Source organism: Narcine bancroftii, chromosome 1 (genome assembly GCF_036971445.1).
Source record: "Narcine bancroftii isolate sNarBan1 chromosome 1, sNarBan1.hap1, whole genome shotgun sequence".
Classification (NCBI taxonomy): domain Eukaryota; kingdom Metazoa; phylum Chordata; class Chondrichthyes; order Torpediniformes; family Narcinidae; genus Narcine; species Narcine bancroftii.
Window position 1 is genome coordinate 96,293,993 of NC_091469.1, and position 19,846 is coordinate 96,313,838.

The window sequence follows — 19,846 nt, forward strand, 5'->3', positions numbered from 1 at the left end:
TGAAGAAATTTATCCTCATTTCAATCTGATGTGGAAAAGACAGCTGCTCACCTGCATTGTCCACGCGCAGGGATGCGACCAGCTTGTTGATGGTGTGTCGGCATTGAGGATGTTCCAGGAGCTTCCTGCAGCCAGATTCGCAGATCGTGAACCTGGCCAGCACCAGAGCTGCATTGCTGGCTATCCAGTCATTCACACTGTCCAACAGTGCTGTGACGTGTTCCACCATCTCCTCAATATGCGAACCATTCAGTATCCATTGTCGGCCTTCAACAGTCTCAGCCTGAGACAAAGGAAAGCCGTGGATATCATTAACATTTCAACGGCACAGTTTTTTTTTTCATTTGCAGCATTTAACTGTCATTTGACTACCTCATTGCTGAATTTTCCAAATTTGGAATCCACCACACCATTCCGAACTTCCGACAGACAGAACCAGAGTTCAGCTTTGCTATCTGCATCTCAGGAAGGAGATAGATTGCTGATTACACAGTTGGAGAAGGGGTTTGAAGGCAAAAGAGACTGCCGACAGTGTAATCTGGAGCAAAAAAAAATTAGATGGAGGAACTTAGTGGGTCAGCCAACATCTGTAGTGAGAGGGATGGTCCTGATGCAGAGTCTTGAGCTGAAACATCAGCTCTCTCTTTCCCTTCGCAGATGCTGCCTAATCCATTGAGTTCCTCCAGCAGTTTACTTTGTGCTAGAGAAGATGTTTGTTGGTACAATTATGATTTGCTTAGCCCACTGCACTAAATCCATAATTGTGTGGTCAGACACAATTCCAGTTCTGTCTACAAATATGCTGATGACACCACCGTTGTCAGCTGAATGAGGAAGCAGACAGGAGGGAGGTGGATCAGCTAATTGAGTTATGTCACAACATAAAACTTGCACTCTGTGTTAGCAAAACCAAGGAGATGATTGTGGGCCACGGGAGAAAATCAGGAGAACACGAACCAGTCCTCACAGAGGGGTCAGGAGTGGAGAGAGTGAAGAACTCCAAAATCCTGGGTCTCAACATCTCTGAGGATCTGTCCTGTCGCATCCATGTTGATGCAATCGTGCAGAAAGTTTGCCAGTGGCTATACTTTGTGAGGAGTTTGAGGAGATTCAGTACGTCACTGAAGACTCTCAAAAACTCCTACAAGTGTACCATGGGGAGCATTCTGGCTGGTGGCATCACACCCAGATATGGAGGTGCCAACACTCAGGACAAAAGAAAACTCCAGAGGCTTATTAACTCGACCTGTGACATCATGGGCTCTAGTCTTCACTCGAAGAGGAAGTGTCTTTAAAAAAGCAGCCTCGATCCTCAAGGAACCCCACCACCCTGGCCATACCCTCCTCACTCCACCATCAGGAAAAATGTACGGGAGTCTGAAGATGAGCCCTCAGCAGCATAAGGACAGTTTCTTTCCCTCTGCTATCAAATTCCTGAATGAACGATGAGCCACAAACACTGCCTTATTTGAGTTTTTCTTACACTATTTCTTATTTATTTTGTACGGTGTTATTAAATGTTTGCACTGTGTTGCTGCAACAACTAATTTCGTGACATGTTCCTGACAAAGATTTCAAGCAATTAAAAAAAATTTGGACACAAGGGCAGGTTACGTAGACTTCATTTGTATTCCACTGAGTAATGAACTTGATTCTTGGGCATCAAACAAGAAAGTCTGCAGATGTTGGGGTCACGTGCAATGCACAAATGTGCTGGAAAAACTCAGCAGGTCACTCAGCATCCACAGTAAATAAAAGGCAATCAACGTTTCGGTTTTCTTGGGTAATTTCACTGAGCGGCACACAGTGATCAGTGGATTTCAGAGAATTTTTTGAAAGTAACAATTTCCTCTGGTGGGCAAGTAACACAAATTAATATCCTGCACAAGCTCAAACGGGGGGGGGGGGTCTAATATAAGGATTGCATGGCTTGATGTTGCTATCAAAATGATTCTTTATTGAAAGATCAGGCCAAGAAGGCTGTGTATATACATTTATTAGCAAAGGTAATTATGTGCTTTGAGTGAGAAACAGACTATCAGATCTTCTGATGGTGGCTCACCACCATTCCATTATTTTATCATATGCTGATTCCAATGGTCATTAAGTATTACATGATGCTTTCTCACTTTTGTTTCAATGTAGCAGATAGCATAATGCTAATACAGCCTTGTAAGCTTCAAATCAAGCGCAGTCTGTAAGGCGTTTGTATGTTCACCCCATGTCTGCGTGGATTTCCTCTGGGTGCTCCGGTTTCCTCCCAACCTTCAAAGTGTAGGTTAATTGCGGGGCACAAGCTCATAGGTCAGAAGGGCCTGTTACCATGCTGCATGTCCAAAAGAAAAATAATTAAATTATAAGGCTTTGAATCACACCTGAAGAAGTGCCTGGGCCCAAAATGTTGGTTACCCTTTCTTTACCCATAGATGCTGTGCGACCTACTAAGTTTCTCCAGCACTTTTGTATGTTGCTTTGAATTGGTGAAAATCTTAACAGTGATCTTTAGGCGGCAGAATCTCCAGTGCCTCAATTTGAGGAGCATTCTCAAGCAAAGAAACAATTTAATTAATATCGGGCTTTTCACATCCCCTTTGGGATATCAGTAACAACATGCTTTCAAAGTGTTGTTACCGGTGTAATAAGATGGATGGCTGCCAATCTATGTGCAGCAAAGTCCTACAAATGTCAATGTGATAAAAGTCAGATAATGAGAACCCGGAGAGACTCAATGGGTCAGGCGGCATCCTCCGATTAAAAAATGAAAAACAATAGTCTGCAGACATTCTAATTGTAGTAACAGAAATACTGCAGCAACTCAGCACGTCTCGTAGCATCCTTGGAAGTAAAAGATATATCCATAGAGAGAAATGTTTTGGGTCAGGACCCTTTATCAAGACATATGTTCTTCCCACTTTGAATTCATTTGCCCAATCTCCCAACCTACGACTAACTGGTTGCAGAACTCTGATACCCTCATCACGACGTGCAATTTGTTTTGTTCGCCTCACTTGGATTTTAGAGAACATTATGGCCATGCTTCTTCTCTTCCTCTTACCACTGCGCCGAGGACGCCGGCAGCATTCATCACTGCTTCGTCATCCGTCCACGTTAACATGGCATTCAGGTTGCCAAGCAGATTGCCACACTCCAACAGCTGGGTCTGTGCCATTGTCAGCAAGTGTTGTGCGCCCATCTCATGTCCTGCAACCGTGCCCAGTACGTACGCCACATTACTGCACAAGCTGCAAATAAAGAGTTCGAGTGAATAACACATCAAAAGCTAATTAACCGATAGCACAGAGCGCCTTGGTTAGTGTTGCAGTCGGCAGAATACTATTACAGCGCCAGCTATCCAAATTAGAATTCATTGCTGACTGTAAGAAGTTCATACATTCTCCCCATGACCTGCATAGGTATCCTCCAGGTGCTCTGGTATCCTCCCATATTCAAAAGATATTCGGGGAGAGTTTAGAAGGTTGAATGGTCTCTTGGTTGTATTTAGCTAGTGCTGATTGGAAGGGCCTGTTATAGTGCTGTATCTCTCAATTAAAAGTACAAGGACAGCACAGTTGGCTTAGTGGTTAGCACAACACCTTTACAGCTCCAGTGATTGGCACCGGGGTTCGAATCCTGCATTGTCTGTAAGGAATTGATACGTTCTCTCCATGTCTGCGTGCGTTTATCCCCCAGGAACTCCGGTTTCCTCCCATCATTCAAAACACACTAGGGGTATAGGTTAATTGGGTGTAAATTAGGTGGCATGGGCTCGTGGGTTGAAGTGGCCTGTTACTGAGTTGTCTGTCGATATGTTAAAAAAAATAAAGAGCGTTATTTGAAGCAAAAATCAATTCTAAAAAAACATATAACAGCAATACTAGGTATTAAATCACTAATAAATATCATTTTTATTTAAAAAATTTTGAATTTTAAATTTAGACAGACAGCACAGTAGCAGGTCCTTCTGGGCCACCAGTGAAACAAGAAAGTCTACAGACTCAGTGATTGCGGTTAATAATACAAAAGTGCTGGAGAAACTCAGTAGGTCCCACAGCATCCACAGGAGGCAAAAATATATCACCAATAATTCTGGCCTTGAAGAAGGGATCAAGCCTGTGGACCTGCAGGACCTGCCAAATCCCTCCAGTACTTTGGTGGGTCAAGCTTTCGTTCAAGCCTTCGAAGCACTGTGCCACTTTCACTTGGTCTGGTCTCACTTGTGCGAAGTTCCATGCACTTTCCCCATGGCTGCCATATCAAACTCTGATATCAACCAAATCCAGAAAAGCTGGGAACTCTCTCAAAGAGGTTATGTGCAATTTTGTGGTTGCAAATATTATTTTATGAATACTGAAATTGAATGTGGAGAAAGTCATTATAACTCCTGTCCTGAGGGAATGGTTTTAATAATAAAATAAAGACTCAAATTATGTACTTGCCAGTAACTTTGATGAAGGGAAAGAGCAGCTCCTTGTCTTTGAAATGTGTAGGGTTCAAGCAGTTCATACACACAGAGGAATGTGAAATAAATAACAATAATTAGCCTTTGAGAGGCTGGAAGTACTTGAATCACCAGCTTTGAGATTTATATATATTTTTAGAAGGAGTTAATGGAAAGAAAATGCTCAGATTAAATATCAGAATATAAATCTCTTGGCTCTTACTTACACTTCACCATGTGATCAATATAAACGAGTATACTCAGTGTCAATGAAGTCCGTGAAATGATGGAAAAGTGAATCAGGTGTTTTTGTATCTGTCCATGTTGATTCCATTAATATTCCGGAAAAAGAAATGTGTTGAAAGAAAAAAAACTCGACAAAAAATTAGCTTAAGTAATGGCCTACAGCCAAGTCTGGTGCTTCACATTGACAGAGTAAATATAAATATGCTTGTCATATTATATTTCAAGATATTTACTTGAATTTTGGAATGACATTTAGTAACTGATTGGTTTGGTGAAAAGTGAAGTTGAAAAGCCTCAAATCTTACATAAAAATAAGTTTCCAGAAGCTCAGTGAGACATGAACTTGACTTCAGCTATGACCATATTCCATCTTAGATATCGGAGGAAAAATGAAGGGTGTAAATGAAGGCCAATAACAATCTTCCCTCCCACTTATATCCACCTATGACCTGTATCCTGTGGTCCTGAACTCTTCCCACTGCCCTTCTCCCCATCATTTATTCAGGCGCCTGCCTATCTTGATGAAAGGCTCAAGCCCAAAACATTGGTTATGCATCTTTGCCCTAAAGAACTTTGTGTGACCTGCTGAGCTTTTCCAGCACTTTTGTGTATTAAACTACAATCACAGCATCTGCAGACTTGTTAGAATAGATGAGAGGGCATGCTATGATGGGGATATTGGGATTTTGCAACATAATATAGACAGGCTGAGTTGATCGGGTAAGAACTTGGCAAATGGAGTTTAAGTTAAAGGATAAACAATAAAATCTGCATATGCTGGAATCGAGTGCAAAACACTTGGGGCAATATCCTACGGATGTTGTATGACCTGTTGAGAACCTCCAGCATGTTTGTGCATTGCAAACAAGAGTTTAATGTGGGGAAAGAGGAGGTCAGTACATTGCTGAAGCATGCAAGCTATTAATGGAGAAAAAATACAGAGGGATCAGAAATACTTCAAAGATAGAAGCAGCGTGGTTAGGATGCAGGCAGCATCTTGGCCTTTCTTACATGAAGGTTGGGGTTTTGAAACGGGTAAGTATTGTTGCAACTACCATTGGAGGCAGTCTAAAAGACTAACTGATGCGCCATCAATGAAGTTATGTAAAACTGATAGGCTTTTATTCACAATAGAATGAAGGCACGTCCATGCTGGTCGACTGTCCTGAACTGGGGAGGGGCTGTAGAACAGTCATTCAGAAGTCTGAGAAAGGAGCTTCAGGTACATTTGGCCAATGGGTCCAGACAGATAAATAGACAAGCAGTGGTTTACCTCATTCACTTCTTGTTTTTAAAAAGAGTCCAGCGAGCGGTCTGATTTGCCGCTGCGATCATCAAAGCACCGGCTGGGACTGCGACACAGTGATGGGGTCCTAGACAATCCGGGACACACTGCATGCAGTCGTTAGCATTGGTTTGGTGGATGCGTGGCAATGAGTCAGGCATGCCATCCACTGGGGCAACATGTCATGGCCCTGGTGCATCATGGGTGGTGAAAGGAGAAGGGGTTGCGGGGTGATCAGTATTCGTCTCCAGAGTCCCGGAGGTATCCTCGTGCCCATCATAGGCGTATTGGGGTTGGTGTGGAAGAGGTGGACCCTTTCAATCAGGGAGTCAAACTTATGGCTCCTCACATGCTTCCCAGAGTAGGACCAGCCCTGGGGATGTCAGCAGGTTGGCAGCATGGTCCCTGTTGCAGATTTCCTGGGGAAGGAAAACATTCTTTCATGTGGAGTGGCACTGGTTTCAGTGTATAGGAGTGATCTGATCGAGTGGAGTGCCTCAGTGAGGACCTCTTGCCAGTGGGAGACTGGAAAGCCTCTAGACCATAGGGCTAGAAGAATGGCCTTTCAGATGTAGTGTTCTCTCTTTCCACCTGCCTTTTCCTACATGGGTTGTAGCTGGAGTTCTGCTTGTGACGATGCCTCTGGTCAGCAGGTACTGGCACAGTTTGTCACTCATAAAGGAAGGTCCCGGTAGCTATGGATATAGCAGGGAAACCAAATCTGGGTGAAGAGACTGTGTAGGGCCTTGATGACTGTGGCAGTAGTCATGTCCGGGCAGGGGATGGTGAACAGAAAATGCAAGTTCGTTTCAATTATGTTGAGGAAGTACACGTTGTGGTCTGAGGAGGGGAGGGGTCCTTTGAAATCAATACTCAGGTGTTCAAAGGGGTGGGTGGCCTTTATCAGCTGCGCTCTATCTAGTCAATAGAATGTGATTTACACTCTGCGCAGACTTGGCAGATTTTGGACATCGTCCTGATCTCCTCAATGGAGTAAGGCAGATTGTGGGCTTTGATGAAGTGGAATTATCTGGAGATCATTGTGGAGGGCTTGCAAGTGGTCTATCTGTGCGCGGGCTCAAGTTTCTATAGGATAGAGCATCTGAGGGCTGGTAAAAGATATCATAATTGTAGGTGGAAATTTCAATTCTCCACCTTATTATCTTGTTGGTTTTGATTTTATCTCACTGCTGGTTGTTGAACATGAAAGCAACTGCACATTGGTCAGTCAGCAAAGTAAATTGTTTGTCGGCCAGATAGTGTCTCCAGTGCCACCCCGCCTTAACAATGGCTTGAGCCTCCTCGACAGAGGAGTGCCGAATTTCGGGGTCCTGAATGTGCGGGAAAAGAAGATGACGGGTCTGCCTGCCTGATTAAATGTGGCAGCCAGAGTGAAGTCAGATGCTTTACTCTTCAACTGGAATGGGGCGGATTCAACCACGGCTGCATTATAGCCTTGGCAACATCTGCCTTAATGTGGCTGAAAGCTGGATGGGGCCTCACTGATTTTAACAAAAGAGATGGATTTAACGAGGGGACAGGCCTTGTCCACATAGTTGGGGACCCACTGGGCATAGTCCAGACACCTTTTCAGGGCTTTGAAGCTGTGGGGAAGGTGGAATTCCAAAAGCAAATGCATACGGTCGGGGTTGGGGCCAATGACTCCGTTCTCCATGACACAACCAAGGATGGCAAGTCGGGTTGTGCAAAACATGCATTTAACCTTATTGTACATGAGGTTAAGGAGTCTAGCAATCTGGAGAAATTTAAGAAGGTTAGCATCATGGTCCTGCAGGTCATGGGCATAGATGGTGACACTGTCCAGATACGGGAACGTGGCTTGAAGCTCATATTGGTCCACCATGCGGTCCATCTCCTGCTGGAAGACTGAGATACCATTGGTGAAGGGGATTATCAGGGAGTGGTAGAGGTGGCCATCTGCCTCAAAACCAGTACATTGGTAATCCTCCAGGGAGGATGGGGAGCTGGTGGTATGCTCACGTTAGGTCGATAGTGGAAAATACCCGATATTGCACAAATTGATTCACCATATTGGATATGCGGGGGAGAAGGTATGTGTCCAGCTGTATATATCTATTAATGGTTTGACGGTAGTCAATGACCATTCTGCTTTTCTCCTCATTCACCACCACCACTTGTGCTTTCTAAGGGCCGTTGCTGACTTCAATGACCCCCCTTCGTTGGGTAACCATTGCATCTCCACACTAATGAAGGCCCTGTCCCCTGCACAGTCCTGCCTACCTTTGGTGGTGATGAATTGACAGACGGGATGAGATTAGCAAACAGCAGTGAAGGTGTGATCTTGAGGTTGGAGAGTCCACAGGTCATACACAGTGGGCAATGATCAGGTTCAGATTGTTGGTTGGGAGCAGATGGGAAGGGGGGCATAGGGGTAACTGCCAGTGAAGCACAGTGGGTGGTTTAAAAACTGCTGAGGGGACGATGGGGCCTGTTGTACTCCATCATCACACTTTTAAGGTGGCAGTGAAAGTCCAGCTCGAGAGCTGTGACGTCACTAGGAGTTGGAAGTCTTTGTAGTCCATGGCCCGCACAGTCAGGGTCACTACGCAGTAGCCATGGACAATGGCTATATGGGACTTTGAGGCCAAGGAGACTTTGTGGCTTCCTGGCTTTATCACGAGGGAGTAGCACTGCACCATGTTGGGGTGGATGAAGTTCTCCATGCTCCTACAATCGAACAGCAACTCATCACATGGCCATTTACCTGAATGTCCATCATCACTCTGATGAGCTGGTGGAGACTACCTTGTTCCAGTGTGATGGAGGCCAGTGTTGGGCCGCTATTTATCAATGCAGCAGAGAGTTTGTGCATTTGGTTGCAAGATGGTGACGTCCAAGATGGTGGACCCCACGGTTCACACATGGCACTGCTGGATCCTGAAGATGGTGTTCAGGATGGCAGCCCCCATGGCTCTCACATGGCGCTGCTGGGTCTGAAAGATGGTATCTATGATGGAGGCCCCCACACCCTGCACGTGGTGCTAATGGGTAGAGGTGGTTTGGATTTACACACCTTCGCGTCGTGTCCTTTCTTCCCGCAGCTCGAGCAAATCGCATCTTTTGTTGGGAACATTTCCTCGGATGCTTGCCCAGGCCGCAGAAATAGCACTTCGGGTGCTCTCGGAGTACAGCGGCCATAGTCGGGTCGCTGGCAGGACATGGTGTTAGTAGTGTTAGGTGCTCGTGGAATATTGCTGCCATGGTTGGATCACTGGCGGGATGTGATGGTGACAGCACATCCCAAGATGGCGGCGCCCAGGGCATCCACAAGGCAGCTGTGTTGTCAGCCAAGTAGGCCTCCATGTTCTGGAGGGGCACTTCCAGCGAGCCTGCCGGAATGATCCCACCCCCCAACAAGTTGAGCTCACCCTGCTCTAATAGTCTCTGATGGATTTAATTGGACCTGATGCCTGAGACATAGGCTTCTCTCATCAGGTCCTCAATGTTCTCCGCAGCCATCATGGCCTGACATTCTCAGACCTGTCCGAGGGTTTGCAGGGCCCAGTGGTACTGAGCTCTTGATTCTCCTAGTCGCAGTTTTCGGGTAGCCAGGAGGTGTCTTGTGTAGACCTCGTTTACCTTCCTAAGGTACAAGATATCCATAACCTCCAGATACGATGAGGCATTCCTGATCATTGAGTACACCAGGGGTCCAACCCTGGAGTGCAGTACCTGGAGCTTATCCTTCCTTGATTGAATTATGACAGATGATGCCTGCAGGAACGCTTCGAAGCAACGCAGCCAGAGTTCAGGTGATTGAGGGTCATGTTCCAACTTCTCCGGCTTCAGGACCTGCTCCTTTATAAAAAATTATTGTGAATAAAATTGATGCACCATCAATAACTCCAAAAGACTGGAAGTTATGTAAAACTGACAGGCTTTTATTCACAATAGAACGGAGGTACTTCCATGCTGGTCAACTGTACTAAACTGGGGACAGGGCTGTGGAACAATCACCTTTATTCCAGAGTCTGTGGAAGGGGCCACTGGTACAGTCAGCCAATGGGTGTGCCCAGACAGTTAAATATACACACAGTGGTTTACCACACTAACTCTTGGGATAAGAAGGTTGCCCTCTAACCAGCTATTCACAAAGCTAGATCTGCAGTATATGCTTTGGAGTTTATAACAATGAGGAGGCGATCTTTACAAAATCCTGAGAGAGCACGATTCCACGAATGGGCGAATCTCAAGCAGAGTCAAAGTCGCGAAGGGAGCATTTTACGGGATCCATGGAGTGAGTGTTCAAAGAGAGACTATTATTTGGAGAGGACCTCTTCCTGATGGATAGCACCAGTACAATGGACCAAAGAGGACCTTGGTACTGCTTTATTCTGCCATACTGGGGAAAATAAAACAAGCAATGTACATTTAGTAAGAATAAACAAGGATAGAGGGAATCAGGAGGCTTTGAATGAGTACACCTCACCTATTCTGTGGTCAAGGCTAGTCAGTGAATAATTGAAAAGGCAACCTACATACCTCATGCCCTTAAGTAAAAGAGCAGAATATGGATAAACACAAGTCACAGGCAGCAGACCTCAGCCATGTAGAACTATACAGCTGTTATATCTCATGAGAAGAAAACAGAAAAACAAAGCAAAACAAATGTGAAAGGTTAGATGTTAGAAAAGGTGTGAACTGGTGAGGTGTTACATTCTTGTGAGAGGTAAATAAAAGGTTAGCTCAGGTTATGATGAATTCAGTCAAGCAGATCACGCAGACAAAATATTATTTTAGCTAATTAGGCCATTACAACAAGGGACAAGGTTTAAATAAATAGAGAATATAGAAACAATTTTTAATTAGCCCCTTCAATTCTTCGACTATACTTGGTTATTAATATTATGTAAATTAGTGTAGGTTTCCCATACACATTTTGTAGTAGATACAATAGCTCCAAGCAAATCATTATTAGATTCAAAACCAAACCCTTCACTGTGTTTGCCAGTCTAATGCTGACTGTGACCGACACTTGTATTTAAGGCAGAATATGAATTTGGTCTTGAAACCCATCACACTTCTGATTAGCAATGAACACACAAAGGATTCTGAACCGAGGACCTGGTTTCTATTTGCACCATTTTGCAAACACGTTTGGACCTGGCTTGCACAAACAAATTGACCAGCTCCTGTTCAGACAAAAGAACCTGTGTTTCCACAGTTACCAAAGTCAACAAACTCCAATGTATCTGTCCAACAGAGAGAAGACTGTGTGAGTACAATTGACCTCAGCTTGTTTGTCATTGTGACAAGGAAAGCACACAAATGCTGTGTCAGAAAGAAGATTGGGAGTATGTGGGTTGCGCAAACATAACCCTTTCATGTCTCAGACTGTCAGAGCTGGCTTTGCCTTGCTTTGCCAATGATGTTCCATAGATGCACCGGTACACAAGGAATGTAGGGTGGCAAGATTTGCATAGCGGTTAGCGCAATGCTATTACAGCACCGGTGACACAGGTTCGAATCCAAAGCTGTCTATAAGGAGTTTGTACATTCCTCCCGTATTTGCATGGGTTTTTCCTGGGTGCTCTGGTTTCCTCCCACCATCCAAAATTTAAGGGGTTGCAGGTAATTTGGATGGCACGGGTTTAAATGGTCGGAATCGACTTCTACCGTGCTGTGAATAAAATGTAAACAATTTAATTTAAAATATTTATTTTTGAGAGGAATAGTAAAGCTCCAAATTAAAATTAGTGTTGGACAAATAGACTTGCAAGTTGGCAAGTTTGAAGTCAACGCACTTTCTGTAGCCAACTCCTGTCTGCAGGTCAGCTTGTCCCCTTCTTTGATGACTGAAGGAAGAAACACACAGGTCAGAGACAAGACGGAGGACAGATGCTGCCACGTCTGGCATCCCACAACATTAGATTCCCCACTCAGGCCAACGGCACTGCACTGGTGGGCTGAGAGCAGCCAGATGTCCTGCACATCTGGGCCATCAGCTTTGCAGCAGGGAGGATTGGTGTATCCTGTCCAAGATGTATGAAGGCATTATTTTTCTGCTTTTAGTATTTTGCTATTGTCACAAGACAATTATTAATTAAATTTGATATTTTCTTAAAATTATTGGATCAGACAACCAATGGGAAGGGCATTATTTTCTTAAAATTATTGGAACACTTTTTAAATGGCCTCTAATCATGAAAGAGACTCTCAGGGTCTTAAGAGTGTGGAAAAAGGCCCTTCAGCCCATCAAGTCAGCACCAACCTTCAAGCCTCCATTTACAGAAAACCCATTTCATTATTCCGACATTCACATCAATGGTCTACAGTGTTTGGGGGCGGGGGGTGGGGGGGAGAAGGATCCCAACACTTAACGACACATCAGAGGCAATTTAAGTATCGTACAGAGACCAAAAAAGCACACACTTTTCCATGTTCAGAATGATGCATATTTCTGCTTAACCTTTGGGAGGAAGTAGATTCTCTTGGCAAAAACCTACCCAGTCACAGGGAGAACAGGCAAACTCCCACACAGACAGCACCCGAGGTCAGCATTGAACCCAGATCACTGGACCTGAGGCAACAGTTCTACCACTTTTCCACCACGAGTGTGAGGTGGAAACACCTAAAGCCAGCTCAAACACTGAAGTGCATTCCATTGCATAAGGCAGGTCTCGGTTTGAAGGGTCAGCTATTGTGCCCCTGCCTGTGCGGGTCTGGTCAGTGCAAGCAGGCACCTCAAGCAGCCAGTGGAATGCAGGACGATCTGGCCCATTAAATCACAATCAGCCTGAAGAGAGTATGGAGAAGTTACAATGTCAGGTCTCTCTGACCCCTGCTGCTGATTTACTTCTTCAAACAATTCCCATCACTAACCTCAGTTCCCCTTGCATCAAATGTTTGGTGTCATTTATCCTTCGTCTATTTATCTATCTCACCTTTATTGCACATACATTAGCGAAAACATCTGAGCACCTTCATAAAAATTAAAGAATTCCATTTAAGTCAGCCTTAGAACCTTCTTGCTTTTTTTGACACAGGAGGTCCTTCAGCCCACTTGACCCATGCCAGTTCTCAGCAAACCAACCCCATTTCCTCTCCTCATAAATCGGCAGTTCATTCTCTCCCACATCATCAACATCCCTTTGGTTTTTGTTGCGGACTTACCCCCAGGGGCAATTTACAGTTACTAATTAACCTACCAGCACTCTCTTGGAGTGTGGGAGGAAACACAGGGGAAACCTACACAGTAATAGGGAGAACATGAAAATTCCACAAAAAGAGTATCAGGTTAGTGGCACAGATAGCGTAGCAGTTCGAATCCTGCAAAGGAGTTTGTGAGTTCTCCCTGTGTCTGCGTGGGTTTCCTCAGGGTGCTCCAGTTTCCTCCCACTCTTCAAAATATATCAGCATTGTAGATCATTTGGCATGTCAGACAACCAATGGGAAGGGCATTGAGGTGGGGTGATTGGTAGGCTGAAGCTCAAGTGATGAAACTTCCCAAAAGATGTTCCAATGCTGCTGGTATCCGAGAAAGGAAAATCTCTGATGAAAGACTCAAAATCACTTGGCCAACTTTGGGAAGCTTTAAGTATTACCCTTTTGCGAAACCCAGATCAAAACATTCAATTTTAAGCAGATAAGATCAGTAATAAATCTTTAGGTATGGCACATGCTATTCCTTTTGCATCTCTTTATGTGATCATTTTGAACAGTGGCTTTGTGTGGTGTGCTTGCTTCTAAACAATAGCCCTTTATCCACTGGCATCCCGGGAGAGGAAGCCATTTGTGCTGTTTCCACTGGACCACTTCTAACTGGAACACTGTCTGCTTTTCTACTGAACACATTCATCCCCAGGTATCAGAGAATCTATCTTCGAATGGAATGGGTGGAAGTTGTCCTTTTTCAACTGGTTAAATCAACACATTGATGTCAGCTGAAGCTGGGGATATGAGAATCTCCAGCGTGATTTAATGTCATTTGACACCAGCACGCTGATATTTTTTCTTTTCCACTGGACCCTGTCCCAGTTAATTCCCCGTTAATTCTTGGGACAAGGTGCCACTGGAAAGGGGCTCATGTGAGCTTCAAAATAGAGATAAATGTAAGCTGCTTTTTCCAATGAGGTTATGAGGTAAAAACTAGAGGACAGTGGTTAAGAGTGAAAGGGGAAAGTTTAAAGGGAATATTAGGAAGAACTTCATGCTGAGAGTAGTGTGGAACAAGCTCCCAGCTGAATTGGTAAATGCAGGCTCAATTTTGACATTTAAGAAAAATTTGGACAGGTACATGGATGGGAGGGGAATGGAGGGATATGGGCTGGGTGCAAGTCAGTGGGACTAAGCAAAATAATAGTTCATCACAGACTAGAGGGGCCAAAGGGTCCATTTCTGTGCTGTAGTGTTCTATGGTTCTAAACCTCTATTGTATACAGATGTATTCATGAAGGCATTATGTAACTTTGTGTGGATTCTTTCACAAGGCTAGCAGATCTTGCTGTGAAACGAGGGTTACAGCCCAAGAAGCAATTGGAAATGAATTCAAAACAATAAAGAAATATGCATCATTCTGAACGTGGAAAAGTGTGTGCTTTTTTGGTCTCTGTACGATACTGGAACCTCAGAGATTCATAAACCACAAAAAATGATTTGTTTATTTCCACAGCTTCTCAATTGGTTTTGAAACAGTACTTTAAAAATATCAGTGTAGAGTTTGGAACCAGCATAGTGTATTAGATGAATACCCAGGTTGAAATATTTCATGGTGGAGTTTTATCCCAGGTTGTTATGGCAAACAACGAAAGAGCCTGCTGAGGCTCTGGATTAGACTTTTAAATCTTCACAGGTCACGTGCAAAGTGCCGGGTAAATATAGTCCATGTTTTCAAGAAGAATGACAGGTAAATGACAAATTCATGAGCCCTACATCAGGAGTAGGGTTCACTTGAAAAAGGAGAGACTAAATAGCTTTCCTAGCTACAGGAAAAATATCAGTTCGATTGAAAGAGTGCAGAGAAAATTTACTGGTATATGAATATTGCCGGGACTTGAAGAGTTGAGTTGAATAGGTTAGGAGTTTATTACCTGGAATGTCAGAGAATAAGAGGAGATTTGATAGAGGTTTGTAAATTTATAAGGGGTATTGATTGCTAGGCTAAATACAAGCAGACTTTTTTCACTGAGGTTGAGTGAGACAAGAACTAGCAGACATGGGTTGAGTATAAAAGGTGAAAGGTTTAAAGGGAATATTAGGGGGGAATTTCTTCACTCAGAGGATGGTGAGAGTGCGGAATGAGCTAGCAGTAGAAGTGATGGATGCAGATTCGATTTTGACATTTAGAAGAACACACTGGTATACTATTCAATGCTTGCTCTAAACACACTGGGAACCCATTCCCTGCTCCCTCTAAATGCACGGGGATCCCATTCCCTACTCCCTCTAAATGCACGGGGATCCTATTTCCTACTCCCTCTAATGTACCGGAACCCCCTTCCAATGCTCCATGTAAACACCCCCGGATCCCAAGCCCTGCTCCCTCTGAACGCACGGGGATCTCATTCCCATGTTCCCTCTAAACACACTGTGATCCCATTCCCTGTTCCCTCCAAACACCCCAGGACCCCATTCTCTGCTCCTTCTAATGCAATGATTTGTACCTTTTTTCTTTCCACTCACATACCACTTTAAGTATTCCCTATGCCATAGGTGCTCTGTGATTAGTAAGGGATTGCTTAAGCTGATATGTGGGGGGGAAAGAAAAAGTTTCAAAACCACTGTTTTAATCGTACCTATTTGTCTCGTTATGTGCACGGTTTCATAACTCCAAAGGAAATGGGCCAATGACAATTTTTCTCATGCAAAATATTTCAGTAACAATTGAATCTAGAGCAGTGATTCTCAACCATCCCTTCTCACTCACATACCACTTTAAGTAATCCCTTACTAATCACAGAGCATTGATGGGATCAGGATTACTTAAAGTGGTAAGTGAGTGGAAAGAAAAAGGTTGAGAACCACTGCTCTAAACACATCAGGATCCCATTCCCTGTTCCCTCTAAACACACCATGACCCCATTCCTACTCCCTCTATACTTTCCCTACTCCTTCTAAACACATCAGGACCCCATTCCCTGCTCCCCAAACACTCCGGGACCCCATTCCATACTCCCTCTAAACATATCATGACTCCATTCCCAATCTCCCTCCAAACACGTCAGGACCCTATTCCAATGCTCCCTCTAGACGCACCAGGATCCCATCCCCTGCTCCCTCTAAACACACGGGATCCCTTTCCAACACTCCCTCTAACACCCCAGAATCCCATGCCTTGCTCCTTCTACATACACTAGGATCCCATTCCCTGCTCCCTCTATACACACTGGGACCCCATTCCCTACTCCCTCTAAGTACACCGTGACATCATTCCCTACTCCCTCTAGACATATCATGACTCCATTCCCAACTTGGAGGAATGAGAAGTGAGATTGGACTGTGAATCAAAGAACTTTTCTAAACTTAAACACACATTACATACACGTGCGCTTAGAATTAGAAGGCAGTTAAGTTAGGTTAGTTAAGTTAATAGTGATAAGATAAAGTTTGATTCTGTTTTCATGTTGAAAGATAATTAAAAGCAACTTTTGTTTAAGTAACCATTTGTCTTGGTGAATATCTATTGCTGCTGGGTTTTGGGGTCCTCTGGGGTCATAACAACTGCAACATGATCTCTTTACTTTTATATTTGTATTGATTTACCCTTTCTCATTGAACAAAAGAACACTTCTAAATATCCATTTTTATGCACTCCATGACTTTTCATTTGTATTATTTCTAATAACTTGGTTTTCCCAGTCTTTATGCACATTGAAGTCCTTGTGATTATTGCATAATGCTGGCTCATTGTCCTTTGTGATTTGTTTAAAATTTACATTGGGCCCATCATTATCACTTCGGATTGGGGCAGATTCATTCTGTGACTTAGAGGCAAGTCAGGCAACACAAGAGACAGTAGATGTTTGAGTATGGAGCAACAATCTACTAGTAGAAGAGTGTAGGAACTCATTAATGGGAGAAAAAGAATCGCCATGTGAAGGGCTCCGACCTGAAACATCGACCATCCTCTTTCTGCCACTGAGTTCCTCCAGCAGTTTGCTTTATATACTGTGAGATCATATATTTAGATGCTCTTTAGCTCTATTCTCTTTAAAGGTTTAGAAGAATGTTAGCTGACCGAAGTGAAAGAATCAGGTAGACAACTTGATTGCCACTGGTGAGCCTTTATAAATGCTGTTAAACTCCATGACCCCCAAGGCTCATTTTCCATCATGACATGCTGTGGTACTGAGGGCCATGTCTCCTCCATTTTAATTCAGAAATGCATCCTATCCCAATGAAGGAACTCGTTTTTAATATCCACCTCACTCCTGTGCTCATGTTCACCAAAATTCTAGACCCTCTTTAGTATTATTTTAACTCACTTCCCTCAAATTTCAACTCCTTTCCACCAACTAGTGGTTGGTGCATTGTGTCATTTGTGTGAAGGATCTGGAGTGCATATAACCTTTTGACTTTATCCACAAACAGGCCTTCTCTGAGAAAAAGAGAGAACTAGTTTCTGTAGTCATGGTAAGCTGACCGCTTGTTGAACCCCCATTTTGAAGACGGATTGTGAGTTCTGAGTTCAGCCTGATAAAAACCCTTGTGGTCCCTACAAGAGGAAATGAAAAACAAAAGGAACTCTGTGGTGACCTGAAGAAGAAGAGGTTATCATTTGGAAAACCCTGATGGGGAAAGCTTCTTCAGCAAGACACTGAAGTGGCTGATCAGAGGGAATCAGTTCGTATGTGTCTAATGAGCAACACATCTCTCTCTGAAACTGACAAGAACCTTCCTGAGCGGTAACCATTTAAGCATCAGAGCTTGGTGAAAATGCATAAATGTTAAATTCTGTGCACAGTATAAGAATTGCCTGATACCAGTGAACTTGGAGGAGTGAGAAGTGAGAATCAAAGAACTTTTCTGAACATTACAAACATATGCACTTAGAAATGGAAAGGGGTTAAGTTAATAGTAATAAGTTAAAGCTTGATCCTGTTTTATGTTTAAAGAAAATTAAAGGTAACTTTTGTTTCAGTAACCATTTGTCTTGGTGAATTTCTATTGCTTCTGGGTTTTGGGGTCCTCTGGGCCCGTAACAGATGAAACATGCTAAATTCAATAAAAGTTAATTTAATGTTTCTCCAACTTCCTAGTGATACAGCAAATCTGAAATGATCTTTGTGTTCATCTGAAGTTGTTTTTCAACATCCCTTTTTTTTCCAGGAAGCCAATCTTTTGAAGAAAAAGGGTCCAATGCAGTGCACCGTCTGGTTCCAGCTCTTTATTTGACAGCGTGCAACAAGCAGCACGACCAGTGTACGTCTACATTAATAGACGTGCGTTTATTAACCATCTCTTAACTGCTCCGCCGCTTAATCGCCTGCTTTGTGTGCATTTCAGATAGTTTCCCTGCACGTTTCTTAGCCGCCCCGGTGCAAGAAGTTTCAACCGGGACGCTCCGTTCAATGAATGGCGAGGTCAGGGGACGGTTGAGAATGTCCTGTCCCCCTTGCGGGAGGTGAAGAGGTGTGAAGGGCACAGAGTCGCTGACTGGCCAACTCACTCACCGCGTCTCTCCCGAGTCCAGGAAATCACAGAGGGTCAGCAGGAGCTGCTGGCTGCTGGGATCCCCCAGCAGGGATCGTACCGCTTTCTCCCGGCGCCGCTGCAGATCCAGCACCAGGTTCGCCACCGTCTGCCGCACCCGCTTACGGTCCGCACACAGCAACTGGGAAAGGTGGTCGCTCCCGTCCCACATCCCGGCGCCCTGGTCTGGGGAGACCAGCGTCAAGGTGCACGGGCCACTCCGTCTCAACCTCCACGGCTTTCGGCCGGCTATCAGAACACGCCCCTGGCCGTCCCAGCCAGCGGGGGAGCTACCCTTCCCACCCTCAACTCTGAACCACGCTGAATAAACTCCACCAACCCTGCACTCTCCAACAAAGTGATGCATTGTTTGCATTGCAGTAAATATCGACCTTACTTGGCTCCTATTCCGTAAGACATGGGAAGCTATTCGGCCCATCAAATCCGCCCGTCCTATAATCATGAGCTGAACCGTTCTCCCATTCAGCCCACTCTCTCCCCCGCCCGCCTCCTTCCAGTATTGCCAGATGTCCAAAAATCTTATAGCACAGCCAGTCACAAAATCTAGCCCAAAATTGAAATTTCAATGTTCCATTAATTATGGAATATTCTCTACAAAGTCTTGCATTATATGTAGACAAATTGACAAAAAAAATAGTGTCTAATAAAAATGGGATATTTAAAAAATCTTAAACAAGGCAATAAAAATCTAGAAAACTAAGTTGTCCTGTTCATTATTGTCCTAACATTTAATGGTGTTGGCTGAAAACTGTTACAGCAGAAATTGTTTTTGGATACTGGTGATCAATAATCAGGAAAGTCTGATATTGTAAAACGATCAGGCTTTTATTAACTAAAGACAGGAACAATCACCAACTGGTCAAAGCAAAGAGAAAGGGGAACATGTAAGGGACTATGGGTAGGATCGTTCTCGGGAGGCGTGTCCAGCCAGCAGCAGCCAATCATGGCATAACAGTGGTTTACCACATTCACCCTTCCTTTTTAAGAAGAGTCCTGTGGGGTGAGAAAAAAGAAGGTAGAACAATGATACATCTATACATTTTACAGATTAAATCTATCAGGGAGTCTCCTCTGCCACAGCGAATGATGTGGCAATGGCTGGGATGTTGCCGTAGCGTCTTGAGCAGCTTGTGGTGTGGATCTCTTAACCGTTTGTCGCGGGGTGGGGTGGTGGGGGAGTGTGG

General features: G+C 44.1%; 1 protein-coding gene across 1 annotated transcript in view; it reads right to left on the bottom strand.

Moving 5' to 3' along the window:
- The window catches only part of LOC138740647 (uncharacterized), a 57,631-nt gene extending 38,681 nt beyond the window's left edge, over positions 1-18,950 (bottom strand). The window contains exons 1-3 of the mRNA XM_069893637.1: positions 18,623-18,950; positions 3,056-3,242; positions 52-283 (exon numbers count right to left, since the gene is read on the bottom strand). Coding sequence (XP_069749738.1) covers positions 52-283; positions 3,056-3,242; positions 18,623-18,813 — 610 coding nt within the window. The 5' untranslated portion in view covers positions 18,814-18,950. The remainder of the gene's footprint in view (positions 1-51; positions 284-3,055; positions 3,243-18,622) is intronic.
- Positions 18,951-19,846: the final 896 nt, after the last annotated feature.